General features: G+C 41.4%; 1 protein-coding gene across 1 annotated transcript in view; it reads right to left on the reverse strand.

Annotated features, from left to right (window-relative positions):
* Positions 1-18063, reverse strand: part of soat1 (sterol O-acyltransferase 1) — a 60500-nt gene that overhangs the window by 11009 nt on the left and 31428 nt on the right. The window contains exons 4-8 of the mRNA XM_041207770.1: positions 8631-8779; positions 4666-4725; positions 4297-4404; positions 3035-3317; positions 1249-1324 (exon numbers count right to left, since the gene is read on the reverse strand). Of these exons, the coding sequence (XP_041063704.1) occupies positions 1249-1324; positions 3035-3317; positions 4297-4404; positions 4666-4725; positions 8631-8779 (676 nt within the window). The remainder of the gene's footprint in view (positions 1-1248; positions 1325-3034; positions 3318-4296; positions 4405-4665; positions 4726-8630; positions 8780-18063) is intronic.

Below are 18063 nucleotides of genomic sequence, written 5' to 3' on the forward strand. Positions count from 1 at the left end.
CACTAGCTGGGTGGATGCCAAATTGGCAGCACGCCCGTCATATCTAAATAAATAATTAAGGATTGTATTGACCTGAATAGTAAGCTGCCCACACCATAACACAGTTGGCTCAGGCAGTCAAGTGGGAGTGGGCAGGCCATTTTTAAAGGCCAGCATGAACAAAGATGGGAAGGTGGGGGGAGAGGTATGCATCCCCAAGCCCCCACCCTCCAAAGATTTCACCCCCATTTCCTTCTGCGCCATCTGCCTGACAGGACATGGTGCCCCACCCTCCTCTCTGGGGCCTGGGATGTCTCCCAGCCCTAAAACACCTGGATTTACCTTCTTGGGGCAACCATCTTCCTCTTTGACCTTTCTCCTATAGTCCTGGTAGCACGCACTACTAGGCTCTGGATTGGCTAGCTTCCTCCCGAGTGAGGGGCGGAAGTCTCATGTACCACCAGTTTAGCCCGCCCACAGCATGTTATGGCTGCAGGGCGGGCTGGCATGAACAAGCCAGCTTTTGGCCAACTTTACTTCCGAGGGAAAGGGAGCAGGGCAAGCAGTACGCCTTCCCATAAAATGCAGCCCTTGGACTTCTGTTGACTTGCAGAGGTCTTTGTTGTCAAAACATTCACTACTGTAGATTGTGGAAGGTTGAATTGGTCTAGGATTGGATCTTGACATCAATGGTGGCCTTTTGAGAGAGGTGGCTGCCAAGGTATAGGAAACCTTCAAAATAATCTCAGAGACTCTCCTTCAACATATATGGGAGCTGGAATATTTAACTGACTAGGTATGTTTAATAGGGGTTTTGTTTTGGCAACATTCGAGGACTTGAATTATGTAAAACTACAATTTCTTGGAAAGACACACAAGGGACATCAACTTCTGATGGGAGGGGGCTGAAGGGATGGCTCAGCAACAAGTATTTTGGAAACCTCAGAAATAAAGCATTGAGTGGTAGCCAAATTATCCCTAAGGTGAGGGAGAAGGGAATGAGAAAAGAATTAACCAAGAAAAACAAAACCAGAAAGACTCACTTTGCAACTAGCATTGCAGCAACATTGGAACAAGATTGATCATCTCCATCAGCTGCACCCAAGTATGGAGCAGGGGATAAGGAGACAACCCAATTCATTACCTATAACACATCTTGATAAGAGTATTTCCATTCAGCTTTTTTTAATGCATTGGCCTTTTCCAGTTTGGGATCTCAGTCCAGACCTGCCTAGCATCCAAAAAAAAAGACAAACTAGTCACACTCACTGTTCTTTTCTTTGTTTGATACCACTCTGCTGAAGTTCTCCCGTATGAAGGAATGTGCTTTCATCATCAGGCGGACCTAATGAGAAAACAGATGCTCAGACATGAATCCCAACCCAAATTACGTAGAGGTATTATAAAAACACCTCGCTTACATGCACTTTGTATTTGCCTTCCATGAGGTCAGTGCTTCTGGTGTTACTGACCACCAATTAGATTTGATCACTGGAATGGAAGATGGATTTTCTCTTTGAAAGGCTAGCAGAACAGCAAAAGAGGGTCATAGAATATAGGAAATCGGCTGGTACCATCATCATATAAAAATTATATTGTGAAATATGCAACCGTCAGTCATAATCTCACATTTAGGCCAGCTCACCGATTCTGTACAAGGGGTCACAAAGAATGAAGATCCTACAAAACGTACAAGAGGTCAGAGGCTGGGAATTCTGCAGCGAATAATTCACCTCCCGACTCCCAAAGCCTGTCGACCATCCACCAGGCACAAGTCAGGAGTGTGGTGGAATACTCTCCATTTGCCTGGATGAGTGCAGCTCCAACAACATTCAAGAAACTCAACATCATTCAGAACAAAGCAATCCGTTTGATTAGCACTCCACCCACCACCTTCAACATTCACTCCCTTCACCACCTCCAACACACAGTGGCAGCAGTGTGTATCATCTACAAGCTGCACTGCAGCAACTCATCAAGGCTCATTTGACAGTACCTTCCAAACCTGCAACTTCTACTAGAAGGGCAGTAAATGCATGGAAACACCACCACATGCAAGTTCCTCTCCAAGCCACACATCATCTTGACTTGGATCTCTAAGTCCCTGTTCCTTCACCATTGTTGGATCAAAACCTTGGAACTCCTTTCCAAATATCACTATGGGTGTACCTATACCACATGGACTAGTATCTCACCACCACCTTCTCTAGGGAAATTAGGGCAGCGATGCACCTATATCCTGTGAAAGAATAAATAAAATACCATGCAAGTTTAAGCAGTTTATTTTATGCAGAGTGCATTACTGGTTTGCTGAGAGAAGACTGATGTGGCACATCTGTTGCACACTAGGCCTTGTCCACAATGTTGTAGCCTTTTGTGTCCTGCCTGCTTAAGGGAGGGATTGGCTGGATTGCGGGAATTCAAACAGCACATAGTCTGGATGCAGAAAATGTGACTATCCCAACCAGGTAAGGATCAAATGGGGAGGGTGGAGGAAGGAGACAGAGTGACAAACCCCCCACCACAGAACTGTGCTACTGTCACAGAAGGGCACTGGTCATGCAAAATACTTTGCAGGATGTCTTGGAAGCAGCAGGCATGTTGGGCCATTTGACTGAGCAGTGTGAGCAATTACTAGTTTCAAAGAAGCTTTTCAGGGAGAGAGCACAGTCTGAAATGAATGAAGTAATGAGACAAAAAGAATGAAGAACAAAATATTGCAGATGCTGGAAAATCAAATAAAAACTCAAAATACAGGAAATACTGGAACTGTTCTGAAGTGTCATTAACCTGAAACATGAATTGTTTCTTTCTCCACAGGTGTTGCCTAAGCTGAGTACTCCCAGCATTTTGTCTTTTTAAAAATGGAATTGTTTTCCCTCTATAGTTTATTAGATATTCTTTCAGAAGATCAGACCCAATTTACAAGTCATCAGAAACAAGATTGAACAGCATAAATGCCAAGAGCCAGCTCCAAAAATCTGAATAACTAGCCTTTGCTAGTCTTTACCCTATGAGATGTAACACCACTGACCAATACTCCAAAGTCACCCACCTGTTCTAATATAACAATGAAGCGGGAGGCTGGAGGTAGACAAAAATGAATGACTGTGTAGACCGGAGCAGCCCACAGGCCTACCATCTGGAACAACAAAAACAATGCACCAAAGAACACTGTCCGTAAAACTTTGCGTTTCGATGCCTGGTATCCTGATGCCCATTGCAGAAACAGCCCATATGGAATGAGGAGTGTAGACAGGAACATACAGAGCCAGGTGGAAATGACAATTGGAAACCTCCCAAAGGCATAAACCAATAGGTCAAAGTCAAGGACCAGCCTACAAAAAGGGAGAATAGCAGTCAAGGAAAAAAACTAACAAATACATTTGATATCTATACACAGTATTATCTTAGAATTTGTTCACAGTATTGCAGTGTCATTACATTTTCGTAAACATAACGATAAAGCAGTTCAAGACAGCTTACCACAACCTTCTCAAGTAGAACTTGAGAACAAGAATGTATAATAAAAATAAAAGATGACCTAAACCAACACACTTGAATTGTGTGCCAATATGCATTCCAAATGATACTCTTAGAACAGCACATCAAGCTGCACCCAACACAGGCCTGCAGTCATCAACATTTGACTATGGTATTGTGTAACTCAAAATATTATCAAGGTACAACCCTGAAGAGGACAGTACAAGTTCATATATGCCATTACACACTACTGCTACTGTATCAAATTTATGGATAAATTGATTTCTCTCCAAACTCAATACCAATTTTATGAAAACAGACACAAAAACTATACATTCAATAGAACGGGCATGCAGCTACCACCAGTCTGGTCTGATAATTAGTCACATAATCAAGAAGGTCCAAGTTTTCTGGACCAGGTCCATGAGTTAATAGAATGCTACAGTTGGCCTCACCATCCATTTTAATAATAGCATTGAGACACAAATATAAATAAAGTTAGCTTACAAGACATGAATAGCTGCCTATATATAGTTTAACAAACATAAACCAACCCTCAGACAAGTTACATGCCCATTGTAGCCTGTGGTTTACATTTCTAGTGATGGATCCTCAACTCAAATTTATACTTTAAATTTGTTGAGGCTTCTAATTCAGTATTGCAGAAAAAGTACAGTTCAAACCTTTTATTTCACATTAACAGTTTAAGTTTGCTCTTGACTCTCAGCATTTTAATTTGTTGAGCTCCTATTTAGTGATATAGGCAAGACTGTTTGGAAATATGCTTAAGACAATGTTTACCTTTCCTGCCCTCACTTCTTTCCAAATCCTTACCTTCCTTCATCAATGAAGTCCATCACCAGGGTACTGACAATAAAGAGGATGAGTAAAGCAATGAACATGTGATAGATGGTCCGGATGTGATTCACTTGGAACAGCTCACTGAGGGGGAAGGACAGAGAAACACATTTACTCCAAGAGCTTTTGCACTGAAAAACTTAATGAGGAACAAGTAGCTCAGGAAAAGGAAAAAATACCAATTGCATAAGCACAAATTTAGAAATTCAAAATCAAGACAAGAGCTGAAATCAGATCCATTTCAATTTCCAATCTAACCTATTCCAATATTTGGAATCTTTAATTTCAGCTGCAAAGATTTGTAGAATGATGAATGTGGGTCACCCATTTAAAAAGCATACTCACTCAAGCAGAGATCGCCGAGATATGAAGTGTTTTCCCTTCTCTGGGGGTGCCCTTGCCTGTCTGTAACCGGATGCATTTAATTAGAACTTAACAACACAGTAATCAACACAGTAACAACATACGATCAATCCAAACTGAAATAATATGGCAAAAAATCAAGGTTAACTTGATGAGCAGATAGATTTTACACTTCGAATTCATTCACGTTAGACTATAAATATCTAGTTTATCACATGTTACACTCTTTATACATCTTACTGTATTCTTCATGTACCGCCCTCCCTGATGAATCAGTGCTACTCCATGTTGAACACCATTTGGAGGAAGCACTGAGGGTGGCAAGGGCACAGAGTGTATTGTGGATGGGGGACTTAAATGTCCATCATCTAGAGTGGCTCAGTAGCACCACTATTGACTGAGCTGGCCAAGTCCTAAATGACATAGCTGCTAGGCTGGGTCTGCAGTGAGGGAAGCAACAAGAGGGAAAAACATACTTGACCTCATCTTCAACAACCTGCCTACCGCAAATGCATCTGTCCATGACAGTATTGGTAGGAGTGGCCATCACACAGTCCTTCTGGACACAAAGTTCCAACTTCACATTGAGGATACCCTCCATCGTGTTGTGTGACACTACCACCATGCTAAATGGGATAGATTTCGAACAGGTCTAGCAACTCAGGACTGGACATCCATGAGGCACTGTGGGCCAACAGCAGCAGCAGAGTTGCACTTGAACACAATCTGTAACCTCAACAAAAACAAAAATACCTGGAAAAACTCAGCAGGTCTGACAGCATCTGCGGAGAGGAATACAGTTAACGTTTCGAGTCCGAATGACTCTTCATCAGAACTAAGGAAAAATTGAAAAGAGGTGAAATATAAGCTGGTTTAAGGGGGGATGGGACAGGGAGAGCTGGATAGAGGGCCAGTGATAGGTGGAGATTGCCAAAAGATGTCACAGACAAAAGGACAAAGAGGTGTTGACGATGGTGATATTAGCTAAGATATGTGCTAATGGTAACATTAAGGGTAGAAAGCAGGACGAGCAAGATAGCCCTAGTGGGGGTGGAGTGGGGTGGGCGGAAGGGATCAACATAGGCTAAAAGGTAGAGATAAAACAATGAATGGAAATACATTTAAAAATAATGGAAATAGGTGGGAATAGAAAAATATACATAAATTATTGGAAAAAGGGGTATCGGAAAGGGGGTGGGGATGGAGCAGAGAGTTCATGATCTGAAGTTGTTGAACTCAATCTTAAATCCGGCAGGCTGTAAAGTGCCTAGTCGGAAGACGAGGTGCTGTTCCTGCAGTTTACGTTGAGCTTCACTGGAACATTGCAGCAGGCCAGGACGGACATGTGGGCATGAGAGCAGGGTGGTGTGTTGAAATGGCAAGCGACAGGGAGGTCTGACAGACCAAAGGTGTTCCACAAAGCGGTCACCCAGTCTGCGTTTGGTCTCTCCAATGTAGAGGAAACAGCATTGGGAGCAGCGAATGCAGTAGACTAAATTGAGAGAAGTGCAAGTGAAATGCTGCTTTTCTTGAAAGGAGTGTTTAGGTCCTTGGACAGTGAGGAGGGTGGAAGTAAAGGGGCAGGTGTTGCACCCTCTGTGGTTGCATGGGAAGGTGCTAAGGTGTAGGGGGTGATGGAGGAGTGGACCAGGGTGTCCCAGAGGGAACAATCCCTGCGGAATGCTGCCGGGGTGGGGGGGTGTGAAGGGAAGATGTGTTTGGTGATGGCATCATGCAGGAGTTGGCGGAAATGGCGGAGGATGATCCTTTGAATTCAGAGGCTGGTGGGGTTTTAATGAGGACAAGAGGGACCCTATCATGGTCCTGGGAGGGAGAGGAAGGTGTGAGGGTGGATGCGTGGGACATGGGCCGGACACAGTTGGGGGCCCTGTCAACTACCGTGGGTGGAAAACCTCGGTTACGGAAGAAGGAATGCAGTAGACTAAATTGAGAGAAGTGCAAGTGAAATGCTGCTTCACTTGAAAGGAGTCAGAGGAACTGTTTTTGAAAGTGGCATCATCAGAACAGATGCAATGGAGGCAAAGGAACTGAGAGAATGGGATGGAGTACTTACAGGAAGCAGGGTGTGAGGAGCTGTAGTCAAGGTAGCTGTGGGAGTCAGTAGGCTTGTAATGGATATTGGTGGACAGTCTATCACCAGAGATTGAGACAGAGATGTCAAGGAAGGGAAGGGAAGTGTCAGAGATGGACCATGTGAAAATGATGGAGATGGGGAAATTGGAAGCAAAAATTAATAAATTTTTCCAGGTCCAGACGAGGGCATGATGCAGCACCAAAGCAGTCATCGATGTACTGGAGAAAGAGTTGTGGGAGGGGGCCGGAGTAGAACTGGAACAAGGAGTGTTCCACATACCCCATAGAGAGACAGGCATAACTGGGGCCTACGCGGGTACCCATAGCCACACCTTTTATTTGGAGGAACTGAGAGGAGTTGAAGGAGAAATTGTTCAGCAAGAGAACAAGTTCAGCCAGACAGACGAGAGTAGTGGTGGATGGGGATTGTTCGGGCCTCTGTTCGAGGAAGTAGCGGAGAGCCCTCAGACAATCCTGGTGGAGGATGGAGGTGTAGAGGGATTGGACGTCCATGGTGAAGAGGCAGTGGTTGGGGGCCAGGGAACTGGAAAATGTTAATATGATGTAGGGTGTCAGAGGAATCGCGGATGTAGGTGGGAAGAGACTGGACAAGGGGAGAGAGAATGGAGTCAAGATAGCAAGAAATTAGATCTGTGGGGCAGAAACAGGCTGATATGATCAGTCTGCTGGGACAGTCCTGTTTGTGGATTTTGCATGGGAGGTAGAAGCGGGCCGTCCGAGGTTGGGAGACTGTGAGGTTGGAAGCTGTGGAAGGAAGATCTCCAGAACCTCATGGCCCGGCATATCCCCCACTCTACCATTACCATCAAGCCAGGGGGTCAACCCTGGTTCAATGGAGGGTGCAGGAGGGCATGCCAGAAGCAGCACCAGGCATAGCTAAAAATGAGGTGTCAACCTGGTAAACTACAACACAGGATTCCTTGCACGCCAAACAGCATAAGCAGCAAGTGATAGACAAAGCTAAGCGATCCCACAACCAATGGATCAAATCTAAGCTCTGCAGTCCTGCCACAACCAGCCGTGAATGGCATCTCTTCTGGTAACTGCTTTACATAAAATTGCACCTGCCAGACACAATAAGGTCCAAAGACACCCTCCTCCCCTCTAGATTCCTCCAATCAATGCTAGAACGTACAACACTGGCACAAATACAAATGGTTTCAGACTTGAATTATGTGGATTAGGCAGTTTGGAGAACCTGAGGGTGTTGTCCTTAGGGCAGAGAAGGATGAGAGGAGATTTCATAGAGATCACAGAATCTCACAGTGCAAAAGAGGTCCTGACTGACATGTGAGAAACACCTGACCTACCTACCTAAACCCATTTACCAGCACTTGGCCCATAGCCTTGAATGTTATGATGTAGTGCTCATCCAGGTACTTTTAAAGGATGTGAGGCAACCCGCCTCCAAAATCATGTTCAAAATCATGAGGAATGCAGACGGTAGATAGAGGAAAACTGCTCCCATTGGCAGGCTAAAGAACCAGAGGACACAGATTTAAGACGATTTGCAAAAGAACCAAAGGCAACATGAGGGAAAACTATTTCGCAGAGGGATTAAGATCAGGAATGCACTACCCAAAAGGGTGGTGGAGACAGATTCAATCATAGCTTTCAAAGGAAATTAGATAAATATACAAAGGGAAATAAAGTGCAGTGTATTAGGGAAAGGGGAGGGGAGTAGAACTAGCTCAATTCCTCATGCAGTAAGCTGGCAAGGACTCGATGCATCAAATGGCAGCCTTCTGTGTTATTCTATGACTCCACAGCCTGCTTAACCTTTCATATGAATTCTACACGCAACAGAGCATATATGTTGCTTAATTCCTTACTTGTGAGCCACAGCTGTCTGTTCTTTGCTCACCGATGCACTTAAGAAAGGAGAAATAGAGGAGTCCAGGGTGGTTGATTCATCAATCAGATTATCCACAAAATGGTTAAATTGAAAATCAAACTGCTTCAACAAGTCTGTCTTCATTTGCTATATTAAAAAGATAAAAATGGAATAAATGCCAAGAAATACAAATTGAATTTGTACAGTGTCTTTAATGTAGTAAAATATCCCAACGCGCTTCACAGGTGTTATAAAAGAATATTTGAATAGTCACAAAAGACAATATTAAGACAGAGAAGCAAAAGTTTTGTCAGAGTTAAGTTTCAAGGAATGTCTTAAATGAGAGAGAGCTATAGGCAGAGAGGTTTTAAGGAAGGAATTCCAGGGTATGGGGCTCAGGCAGCAGTGAAATAATTAAAATCAGGGATGTCCACAAGGTCAAAACTATGTCAGTGCAGTTATCTCAAGGTTGTGGAGCTGGAGGAGATTAGCTATAGGGAAGGACAAGGCTACAGATAGATATGAAAACAAGAATGAGAATTTTAAAAGTGAGGCTGGTGTTTAACCAGGAGCCAATGTAGGTCAGTGAGCACTGGGGTGATTGGTGAGCAGGACTTGGTGCGAGGAAGGACATGGACAGAGTTTAGGATGAGCTCAAGTTTAAAGAGTAGAACATGGGAGGTCAGACAGAAGTATAGTTAAGTCAAGGCAACAAAGGTAACAAATACTCTCAAACAGCACACAAAATTCCGTATAATGAGCATTCTCTGCAGATCAATTGAATCGTCAAGTGATCAGAATGTATTGTCCAGAAATCTCTCCCGTGTATCTGTTGAAATATACATACATATTACAGTCAGGACCCACCAAACAACCAATAAATAGTTACATCTACATAGCAATTTAGCAGCTTCAGCAAACAGTTCAGATTGCATCTGGTGATAGTTATTTCCATCCTAGAATGGAAATTATTGGATAATTCCAACAATCATACCTGGAAACCACACTTTTGCGATAAACAGCAAATTTCTGTACATAATTTGTATGCATCAATTTCCCCACTAACGACATTTTGTTGAAAAAATCATCCTTCTTTTATTGGGAGATGTCCTTGTAATTTCAATCATGAGTACTGCTGCAGTTCATCTGATAGACCCACTGCTGTAGTGGCTGTGCTAAAATAGACTCTGCTGAGTAAATAGAATGTTTACTACGAGTCCTGCCACAAGTCCCACCCACCTCCAACACATGGACAAGCTTGAGCGACCAGTTACAGTCAACTTTCAGATTGGCATAAGGCTCGACTCTGCACCAGTCATCGCCTGCAGGTAGAGGGGATAGTAAAAGCTACAATTGGAGCAAGTTTTCTCTTGACAATTCTATATTTACACTTGGTTCAGTTGCAGCACTCTCACCTCCAAAATCAGAATGATATGGGCTCAAATTTTATTTTCAGAGACTTGAGTGCTAAGTTTAGGCTAATGCTTCAGTGCAATGCCAAGGATGTTCCACACTGTCAGAGGTGCTCTCTCTCAGGTGTGACACTGAACTATCCTCTCAGGTGGGATATGAGAGATCCCAAGGCACTGGCTGTTTTTTTAACTATTACTTCTAATAAATTTGACACATAGCTTGTAACTCAAGTTCAGCTCAAGGAAGGCACCTGGAGGAAATAAGAGAGAAAGGTGTGGATGAAATTTCAAAATGGGAATGAATCACGTTTGAGCATTTTAAATTGGATGGTTTGAGGAAATGGAAACCATTTGATGTTTCATGATGACATGCAAGACTTGATACAGTATGAGATACGAGTAGCAGAGCTTTGGACAAGCTGAAGTTTTGTAGATGAAGATTTTAGCAAAGGTGGACTGAGATACAGTCCAAGGCTTTGTGATAGAGATGATATGGGATCAGAAATTCAGGACAACTTCATTGGGTAGTCTTATTCAGCATTAGATAGTAGTTGGGGGAGGAGATGGATGGAATCATTGCTGAGGGCCAAACATGGCGGCTTTGGTCTTCCCAACATTTAGAACATAAAAACTAAGAACAGGAGTAGACAATGTATGGCCGAGTCTGCTCCAGCATTCAATACCATCATGGCTGATCTTCCACCTCAACTCCATTTTTTTGCCTGCTCCCCATATTCCTCAATTCCCTCAGGGATCAAAAATCTATCAATCTCAGTCTTAAACATGCTCAACATTGGAGTACTCACAACCCTCTCGGGTAAAGAATTATAACAATTCACAACCTTCTGCATAAAGAAGTTTCTCCTCAGCTTAGTCCTGAATAATTAACTCCTTATCCTGAAGCTGTGCTCCTATAGATTCCCCAGCTTGGGGAAACAACCTCTGGGTCTACCCTGTCAAACAGTTTCAGAATTTTCTCCATTTCAATGAGATCACTTCTCATTCATCTAAACTCCTGAGAATATCGGTCCCGTTTACTCAGCATCCAACCATAGGCCAAATCTTCATCCCACAAGCCAGTCTAGTGAAACTTTGCTGTACTGCCTACATAGCACGTACATGCTTCCTTAATATGGAGACCAAAACGGCACACAGTATTCAAGGTATAGTCTCACCAAAGCCCTGTACAATTGTAGGATGACAACCTTGTTCTTGTATTCCCATTCCCTTACAATAAAGGCCAACATGCTATTTGTCTTCCTAATTGCTTGCTGTGCCTCCATTTTAACTTTCAGTTCCTTGTACAAGAACACCCAAGTCTCTCTAAACATCAGCATTTAAAATAACAGAAAATGCTGGAAATGCTTAACAGGTCATGCAGCATCTGTAGACTGAGAAACTGAGTAAATGCCTTGGGTTGATCAGATGGAGCGCCCACTACTGATCCTTGCGGCGCTCCACTTGCTATAGCCTGCAACTTGAAAATGCCCCATTTATCCCTACTCTTTGCTTCACGTCTGTTGACCAACCCGCTGAGCTAATATTCAGGGTTCAAGTTAAGGGAGACTTAGAAATCCAAAGAGAAAGGTCACAGTATCAGAACAGTATAGTGTTGCAAGTGAAGACAGAGTGGGACAGGAAGGGACAGAGAGTTTAACAAAAAATGTACATCAATGAATAAAAGGTCATAGCAGTGAATAGAAGAAAGAAAATGAAATTTAAGGTTCTTTATCTGAATACACAAAGCATCTGCAATAAGATGGATGATTTAGTTCCAAAAATTGAGGTAAATTTAGATTTAATCGCCATTGCAGAAACACGATGGACAAATTTGGGAAATAAATATTCCAGGGCAAAATATTTTGAAAAGACAGACAGAATGGCAAAGGAGCTTGGGCAGCCCTTATAGTCAAGGATGACATAAGGGCATTAGTGAAAAAGGATCTGGCCTCTTAAGATCATGACGTGGACCCAGTATGGAAGAAATTAGGAATAGCAAGAGTCAGAAAACACTGGTGGGAGTACTTTATGAATCCCGAACAGTAGTTATACCATCAGGTAGAGCAGTAAACAAGAAATTACTGGAGCTTGTAACAAAAGAAATGTAACAATTGAGAGAGATTTTAACATTCATATACACTGGGTCAATCAAATCGGCAAGAATGGTCTAGAAGATGAGCTCATAAAACGGTTTTGAGTTTCTTGTAGCAGTACATTGTAGAACCAACTACAGCTAAAGCTCTTTTAGAACTAGTATGGTATAATGAAACAGGGCTAATTAGTAATGTCATAGTAAAAGATATATTGGGAAATAGTGACTATAATACCATTCAATTCCATGTTAAGCTTGAAAGTCACATATTCCAATTGCAAACAAAAATCTTAAACAAAGCTAATTACATTGGTATGAAGGAAGAACTGGCTAAGGTTAATTGGATAAATAGACTAAAAAGTATGGAAGTAAATGAACAGTGGGAGACATTTAAAGGAACAATTCAAAATGTTGAACAAAAATGCATCCCATTGAAGAACAATAACTCAGCAAGAAGGACCTATCCGTGGCTCACTCAGGGAGTTAGATTAAAAGAAGCAACTTACAATGTTGCAAAAAAAAGTAGCAAGTTTGCAGATTGGTATTGTTTTAGAAACAAAACAAAGGTGCCACCAAAAAGTTGATTAAAAAAGGGAAAAAATAGATTAAGAGTAAACTAGCCAGAATATACAAACAGGCTGTAAGAGTTTGATTAAGTCTATCAAAAGGAAGAGAGTAGCTAAAGTAAACATTCATCCCTAAGAATCAGAGCCAGGACAAATTATCAGGGGGAATGGGGGAATGATAGGGGCATTGAACAAATACTTTTTATATGTCTTCACAGTAGAAGACAAGTTCCATACCAGAAATAGACGATAACTTTGGAGCTAAAAGGAGTGAGGAAATTAAGAAAATTAATATCAGTAGAGATAAAGTATTAGAGAAACTTAAGGGTCTAAAATACAACAAAACCCCAGGACCTGGTGGCCAACACCCTAGGATTCTACTAGAGATAGCTGCAGAGATAGTGGATGTGCTAGCTATGATTTTCCAAAATTCCTTAGATTCAGGAATGGTCCCACTAGATTGGCAGTTGGCAAATGTTACACCGCTTTTCAAGAAAGGAGGGAGAGAAAAAGATAACAGTGATCGACAGGCTAGTTAGTCTAACATTAGGTTGTTGGGAAAATGCTGGAAACTATTAAGGAAGTCTTAATGCACTTAGGAAAGCATAGTATGGTTAGAACAAGTCAATATGGTTTTACTAAAGGAAAATCTCATTTTACAAATTTATTAGAGTTTTTTAAGGGGGAAATTAGTAGGGTAGCTAAAGAGGAACCAGAAGATGTGGTGTACCTGGATTTCAAAATGGCATAAGGTGCCATACAAAATGTTAATAGGCAAAATAAGGGCTCATGAAGTTGGTGGTAATACAATATCATGGATAGAGGACTAGTTAACAGATAGAAACAGAGCTGGCACAAACAGGACTTTTGCAATGTGGCAGTGAATAGTGGAGTGCCACAAGGATCAGTACTGGGGCCTCAGCTATATATAATCTACGTTAGTGACTGAAATGAAGAGATAGAGTACAACGTATCCAAGTTGATACCAAGCTAAGTGGAAAGATAAGCTGCAGAGAGGTTACAGAGGGGCTGCAAAGAGTAATAGGTTAGGTGAGTGGGTAATAAGATGGCAGATGGAGTAAGAGGAAAGTGTGAAATTATGCACTTTGGTCGTAAGAATAAAAAAGCAGAACACTTTAAGGGTAAGAAACTTCTAAGTGTTAACTTTCAAAGAGACTTGGTTGTGCTGGTACAAGAAACAAAGTTAGCATGTAGGTACAGTAAGCAATTAGGAGGGCAAATAACATGTAAAAAAATAAACAAGTCTTGCTACAATTGTACAGGGCTTTGGTGAGACCATATCTGGTGTGCTGTGTGCAGTTTTGGTCTCCACATTTAAGAAAGGATACACTTGCATTGGACATGGTATAATGAAGGTTCATTAAATCAGTCTCTGGAATGAGGGGGTTGTCCTATGATGAGGCGCTGCGTAAATTGGGCTTATATTCTCTGCAGTTTAGAAAAATTAGGTAATTTCATTGAAACCTACAAAATTCTGAAGGGGCTTGATAGATAAACAGAGATTGTTTCCAGTGGTCAGGGAATCTAAAACATGGGGGCACAGTCTTGGGATAAGGGGCCGATCATTTAGGAGAGATAAGCAATTTCTTCACTCAAAGGGTTGTGAATCTTTGGAATTCTCTACCCCAGAGAGTTGTGGATGCTCCACTGTTGAATACATTTAAGGCTGAGATAAATAGATCTTTGGTTTCTCAGGGAATTAAGGGAGTGGGAAGGAAAATGGCATTGAAGCCCAAGATCAGCCCTGATCATATTGAATGGCAGGGCTGTGTGATCTACTCCATCTCTACATTACCCCCAACTCTGAGCCCTTATCTTGCACATTAACCTAATGTGTGACACCTTATTGAATGCCTTGCAGAAATCCAAGTATACTACATCTATAGGCTCCCCTTTATCTACCCCAATTGTCAGAATTCAAGTAGTTCAGGAAAGGTTAACAGGCTGATCATTGGATGCAGGGGTTATCTTATGAGGAAATGTTCAGCAGGTTGGGCCTAATCCCATTGGCGTTTAGAAGAATGAGAGGTGATCTGATTGAAAAAAGGTTTTGAGGAGCACTTGATGCTGAGGGGGTGTTTCCCCTCCTGAGAAAATTTAGAACCAGGTGCAGAGTTTCAAAATAAGAGGTTTCCCATTTAAAACTGCGATGAGGAGAATTTTTTTCTGAGGGTCAATAGCCTTTAGAACTCTCTTACCTAATGAGTAGTACAGGCTGGGCAATTCAATGTACTCAAGGCTGAGCTAGACAGATTTTTGATCAACAAGGGAGTCAAGGGTTTATGGGAGACTTGCAGAAAAGTGGAGACCATCTCTTTTAGAATCCTAGGACGTAGATCATTGGTCTTGGGGATTTATCAGCTTTGTATATCTGAAGTTTCTCCAAATTTTACTCTGATATTATTTAGCTTGCATCCCTCACTCTTCCTTAAGTCAGGTATGCGATTAGTGCCTTCTACAGTGAAGACAACAAAATATTTGTTCAATGCCTCTGCCATTTCCACATTCCACATAATAATTTGACTTACTTGGAGTACATAGCAACTTACTGAAGACTGCATGTTGAACCAGCACTGTGGAGATGAATGGGTCAAGTTAGTTGGAGGAGAGGTAGAACTGTGTCATTAATTGGTGTGAAAATTGCCCTATGTATTGGCATGGCATTGCTAAGGGGCAGCATGCATGAGGATAAGAAGGCGGCCAAGGATAAATTTTTGGTGGACAGAACAGGGTACCAATTCCAGCAAACTATTACAATAGAAAAGGTTCTAATTGATTCCCGGCAATATTTGCGCAATTTCACAATTCCATAACTTTGGTGAACAGGAGCACTTCGATGAATACTGTTCTAAGTACACCCGAGGAAAGATTACAATAAGCAGGTTTCTTTCACGAACCAAGTGAAAACTTGACCCACAAGATGAGGAAAATAATGATTTGGTGAGGATTAAATATGCTCCATCAAACATAATAAAATGGTGATGTGCACTGAATTGTTACAAACTTATCAAATACTGCACGTGCTGAATTGTGTTCGTTGTAACTCAGTCTGCAAAATAACTGTTACAAATCTAATATTATATGCTACAATCTTACTTACTAACTTTTGTAACCAGAAAAACTGGAACTGCACCCTCTCTCAGCTGGGTAATTGGCAAGAATCCAGCAGAAAGACATAGTAGAACGGAAATCATTTCAACATCACCATGTGATCAGGTCAAGCCCACAAAGTTGTCACAAGCCACACAAATTGAATCACAAGTCTGAGACAAGAATTACTTTTCTTGTTCAAAGGTGCAGAAATCTTATATCAGGCGGACAGCCTCAATATCTTATAGTTGCAGGCCTGAGGGAAATAACAAACCTAACTATAGCAGGAATGAAGCTATCTTCTCTGCCCCACAATTTTTAAATAATTAGAGTTGGAGTTGAAGTGGTATTGGAATGGGATGCCAGATGAAGTTGTGAAAGTGAAAATGTTAGTTTAATATAGGATAAGGTCTCCTTCCAGATGTATAAAGAATAGCATTTTTCATCGATAATTGTCATGAGATTTTTATTTTTGACTGGAGCCTTTGTTCCTCTCCCCCATTCCAATTAATACATTTTACTTTCAGATTGAAATTCCCATCTGCTACTTTATGTGCAAGAGGAAATGGAGACAGCAATTGGAAGTAAGAGAGAACTATGTAAAGTTCAATTATACAAACAGCAGTGACCATAAACGCGTGTTTCCTGTTGAACCACAGCATTAGGCTTCTTTAAAACAAAAACCATTACAAAGTATTAACAAATTTTTTGCAGCCCAAATCTGATGCCTTTTGTTTGGAAATCATAAAACTTTCATTAAAAGCATGAAAATGAGATAGGAAGCATTCAACAAGGTCAAATTATTTTTATGGGCTTGAGTTGTCAGAAGTCCCCATAACAGAATGACAGTGCTTAAGATCCATAAAAACAGTAAGATGCACAAAAGATCCTCTGGCACAACTTTAATCGTACAACCTTACAGCACAAGGGCCTGTCATGCCTGTGCCAGCTCTTTGAAAGAGCTGTTCAGTTTAGACCCCACCCAACTTTATCCCCCATAAACATGCAAATTAGTGCTCTGCAAGGTAATTGTGGCATGACTTCCTTGTTTTTGTATTCAGTGCTCCCATTTACAAAATCAAGTATGATATACACTTACCCAAACAACTTCAAAACTTTCCCTACCATTGTTGAAAGAGTTGTGAATATCAAGTTCCTTGCTTTGGCACCTCTCACCTCAAAATAGTATCATTTAGTATCACAGCTTCTCCATATCATTTCTCCCAAGTGCATCACTTCACACTTATTTACATTAACCTGCCAGACCTCTTCCTATTTCAGCAATCTATGCTCTCCTGAAGTATTTTACTATTATGCTTACTATTGCCAAGTTTTCCATTGTCCACAAGCTTCAATATTGCGCACACTACATTCAAGTCCAGTTCATTTATATGCACAACAGAAAAAGTAATGGTCCCAATACACAGATCCCCAATTGACCCGAATGCATATTTGCTTCTAGTCATAAAAACGTCCCTTCACCACTCTGTCTGCCTACTATCCCTCAGCCAATATTGTACCTATGTTACCACCATCCTCTTAATACCATGTGCTTCAATTTTCAAAACAAGTCCATTACAAGGTACTTTAACAAGTACATTGTGAAAGCACATATACATTTTGTTACAAAGTACAATAATTTCCATAGTTCTGGATTATTGTTAAGTTTAGGGGTGTGAGTGTAGATGGTTCTGAGAGATTTGATTACATTTTGAGTCAGACTGCAAGCTTGAAATTTTCAAAAGAAGTTCAGTGAAGTGTACTTGAAATGCTAATGAGTAAACATGGATGCTGTCTTAGTATATAAAGTGCAAAGGAAATTTGCATTTTTAGATAAGTGAAGGAGTTGTTTGGATTTCAAAGGAATGTTAGGATGTTTACAACTAGCCAGATAAGCAAGGCCAAGCGGTGTGCTTATTTCTCCCAAAGGTTACTGACAATATTGTCAACTTGAAAGTTTTTATATTATGGGTAAAGTGCATTTCCAAAGACATATGGAACAATGGAGTTTACAGATTAAAGAGAGAAACATACATAAAGGGCGATGAAAGGCAATGTTATGGAGTCATGTAAGATCTGACAGGAGTGAGTGAAACAGCTTTTGGGAAGTCTCCAGCCCTTTGTGAATAAGTCTGCTGTGTCCAGTAACTAAAGTTGGAAACGAGCTTTTGGAATTCCACTGTCAAATGGGTACTGTGGTAACTTGCTGGCTTGCTTTTTAAATTTAAAATCTATTTTGGACTGTTGCCT

Source organism: Carcharodon carcharias, chromosome 16 (assembly GCF_017639515.1).
Source record: "Carcharodon carcharias isolate sCarCar2 chromosome 16, sCarCar2.pri, whole genome shotgun sequence".
Lineage (NCBI taxonomy): Eukaryota > Metazoa > Chordata > Chondrichthyes > Lamniformes > Lamnidae > Carcharodon > Carcharodon carcharias.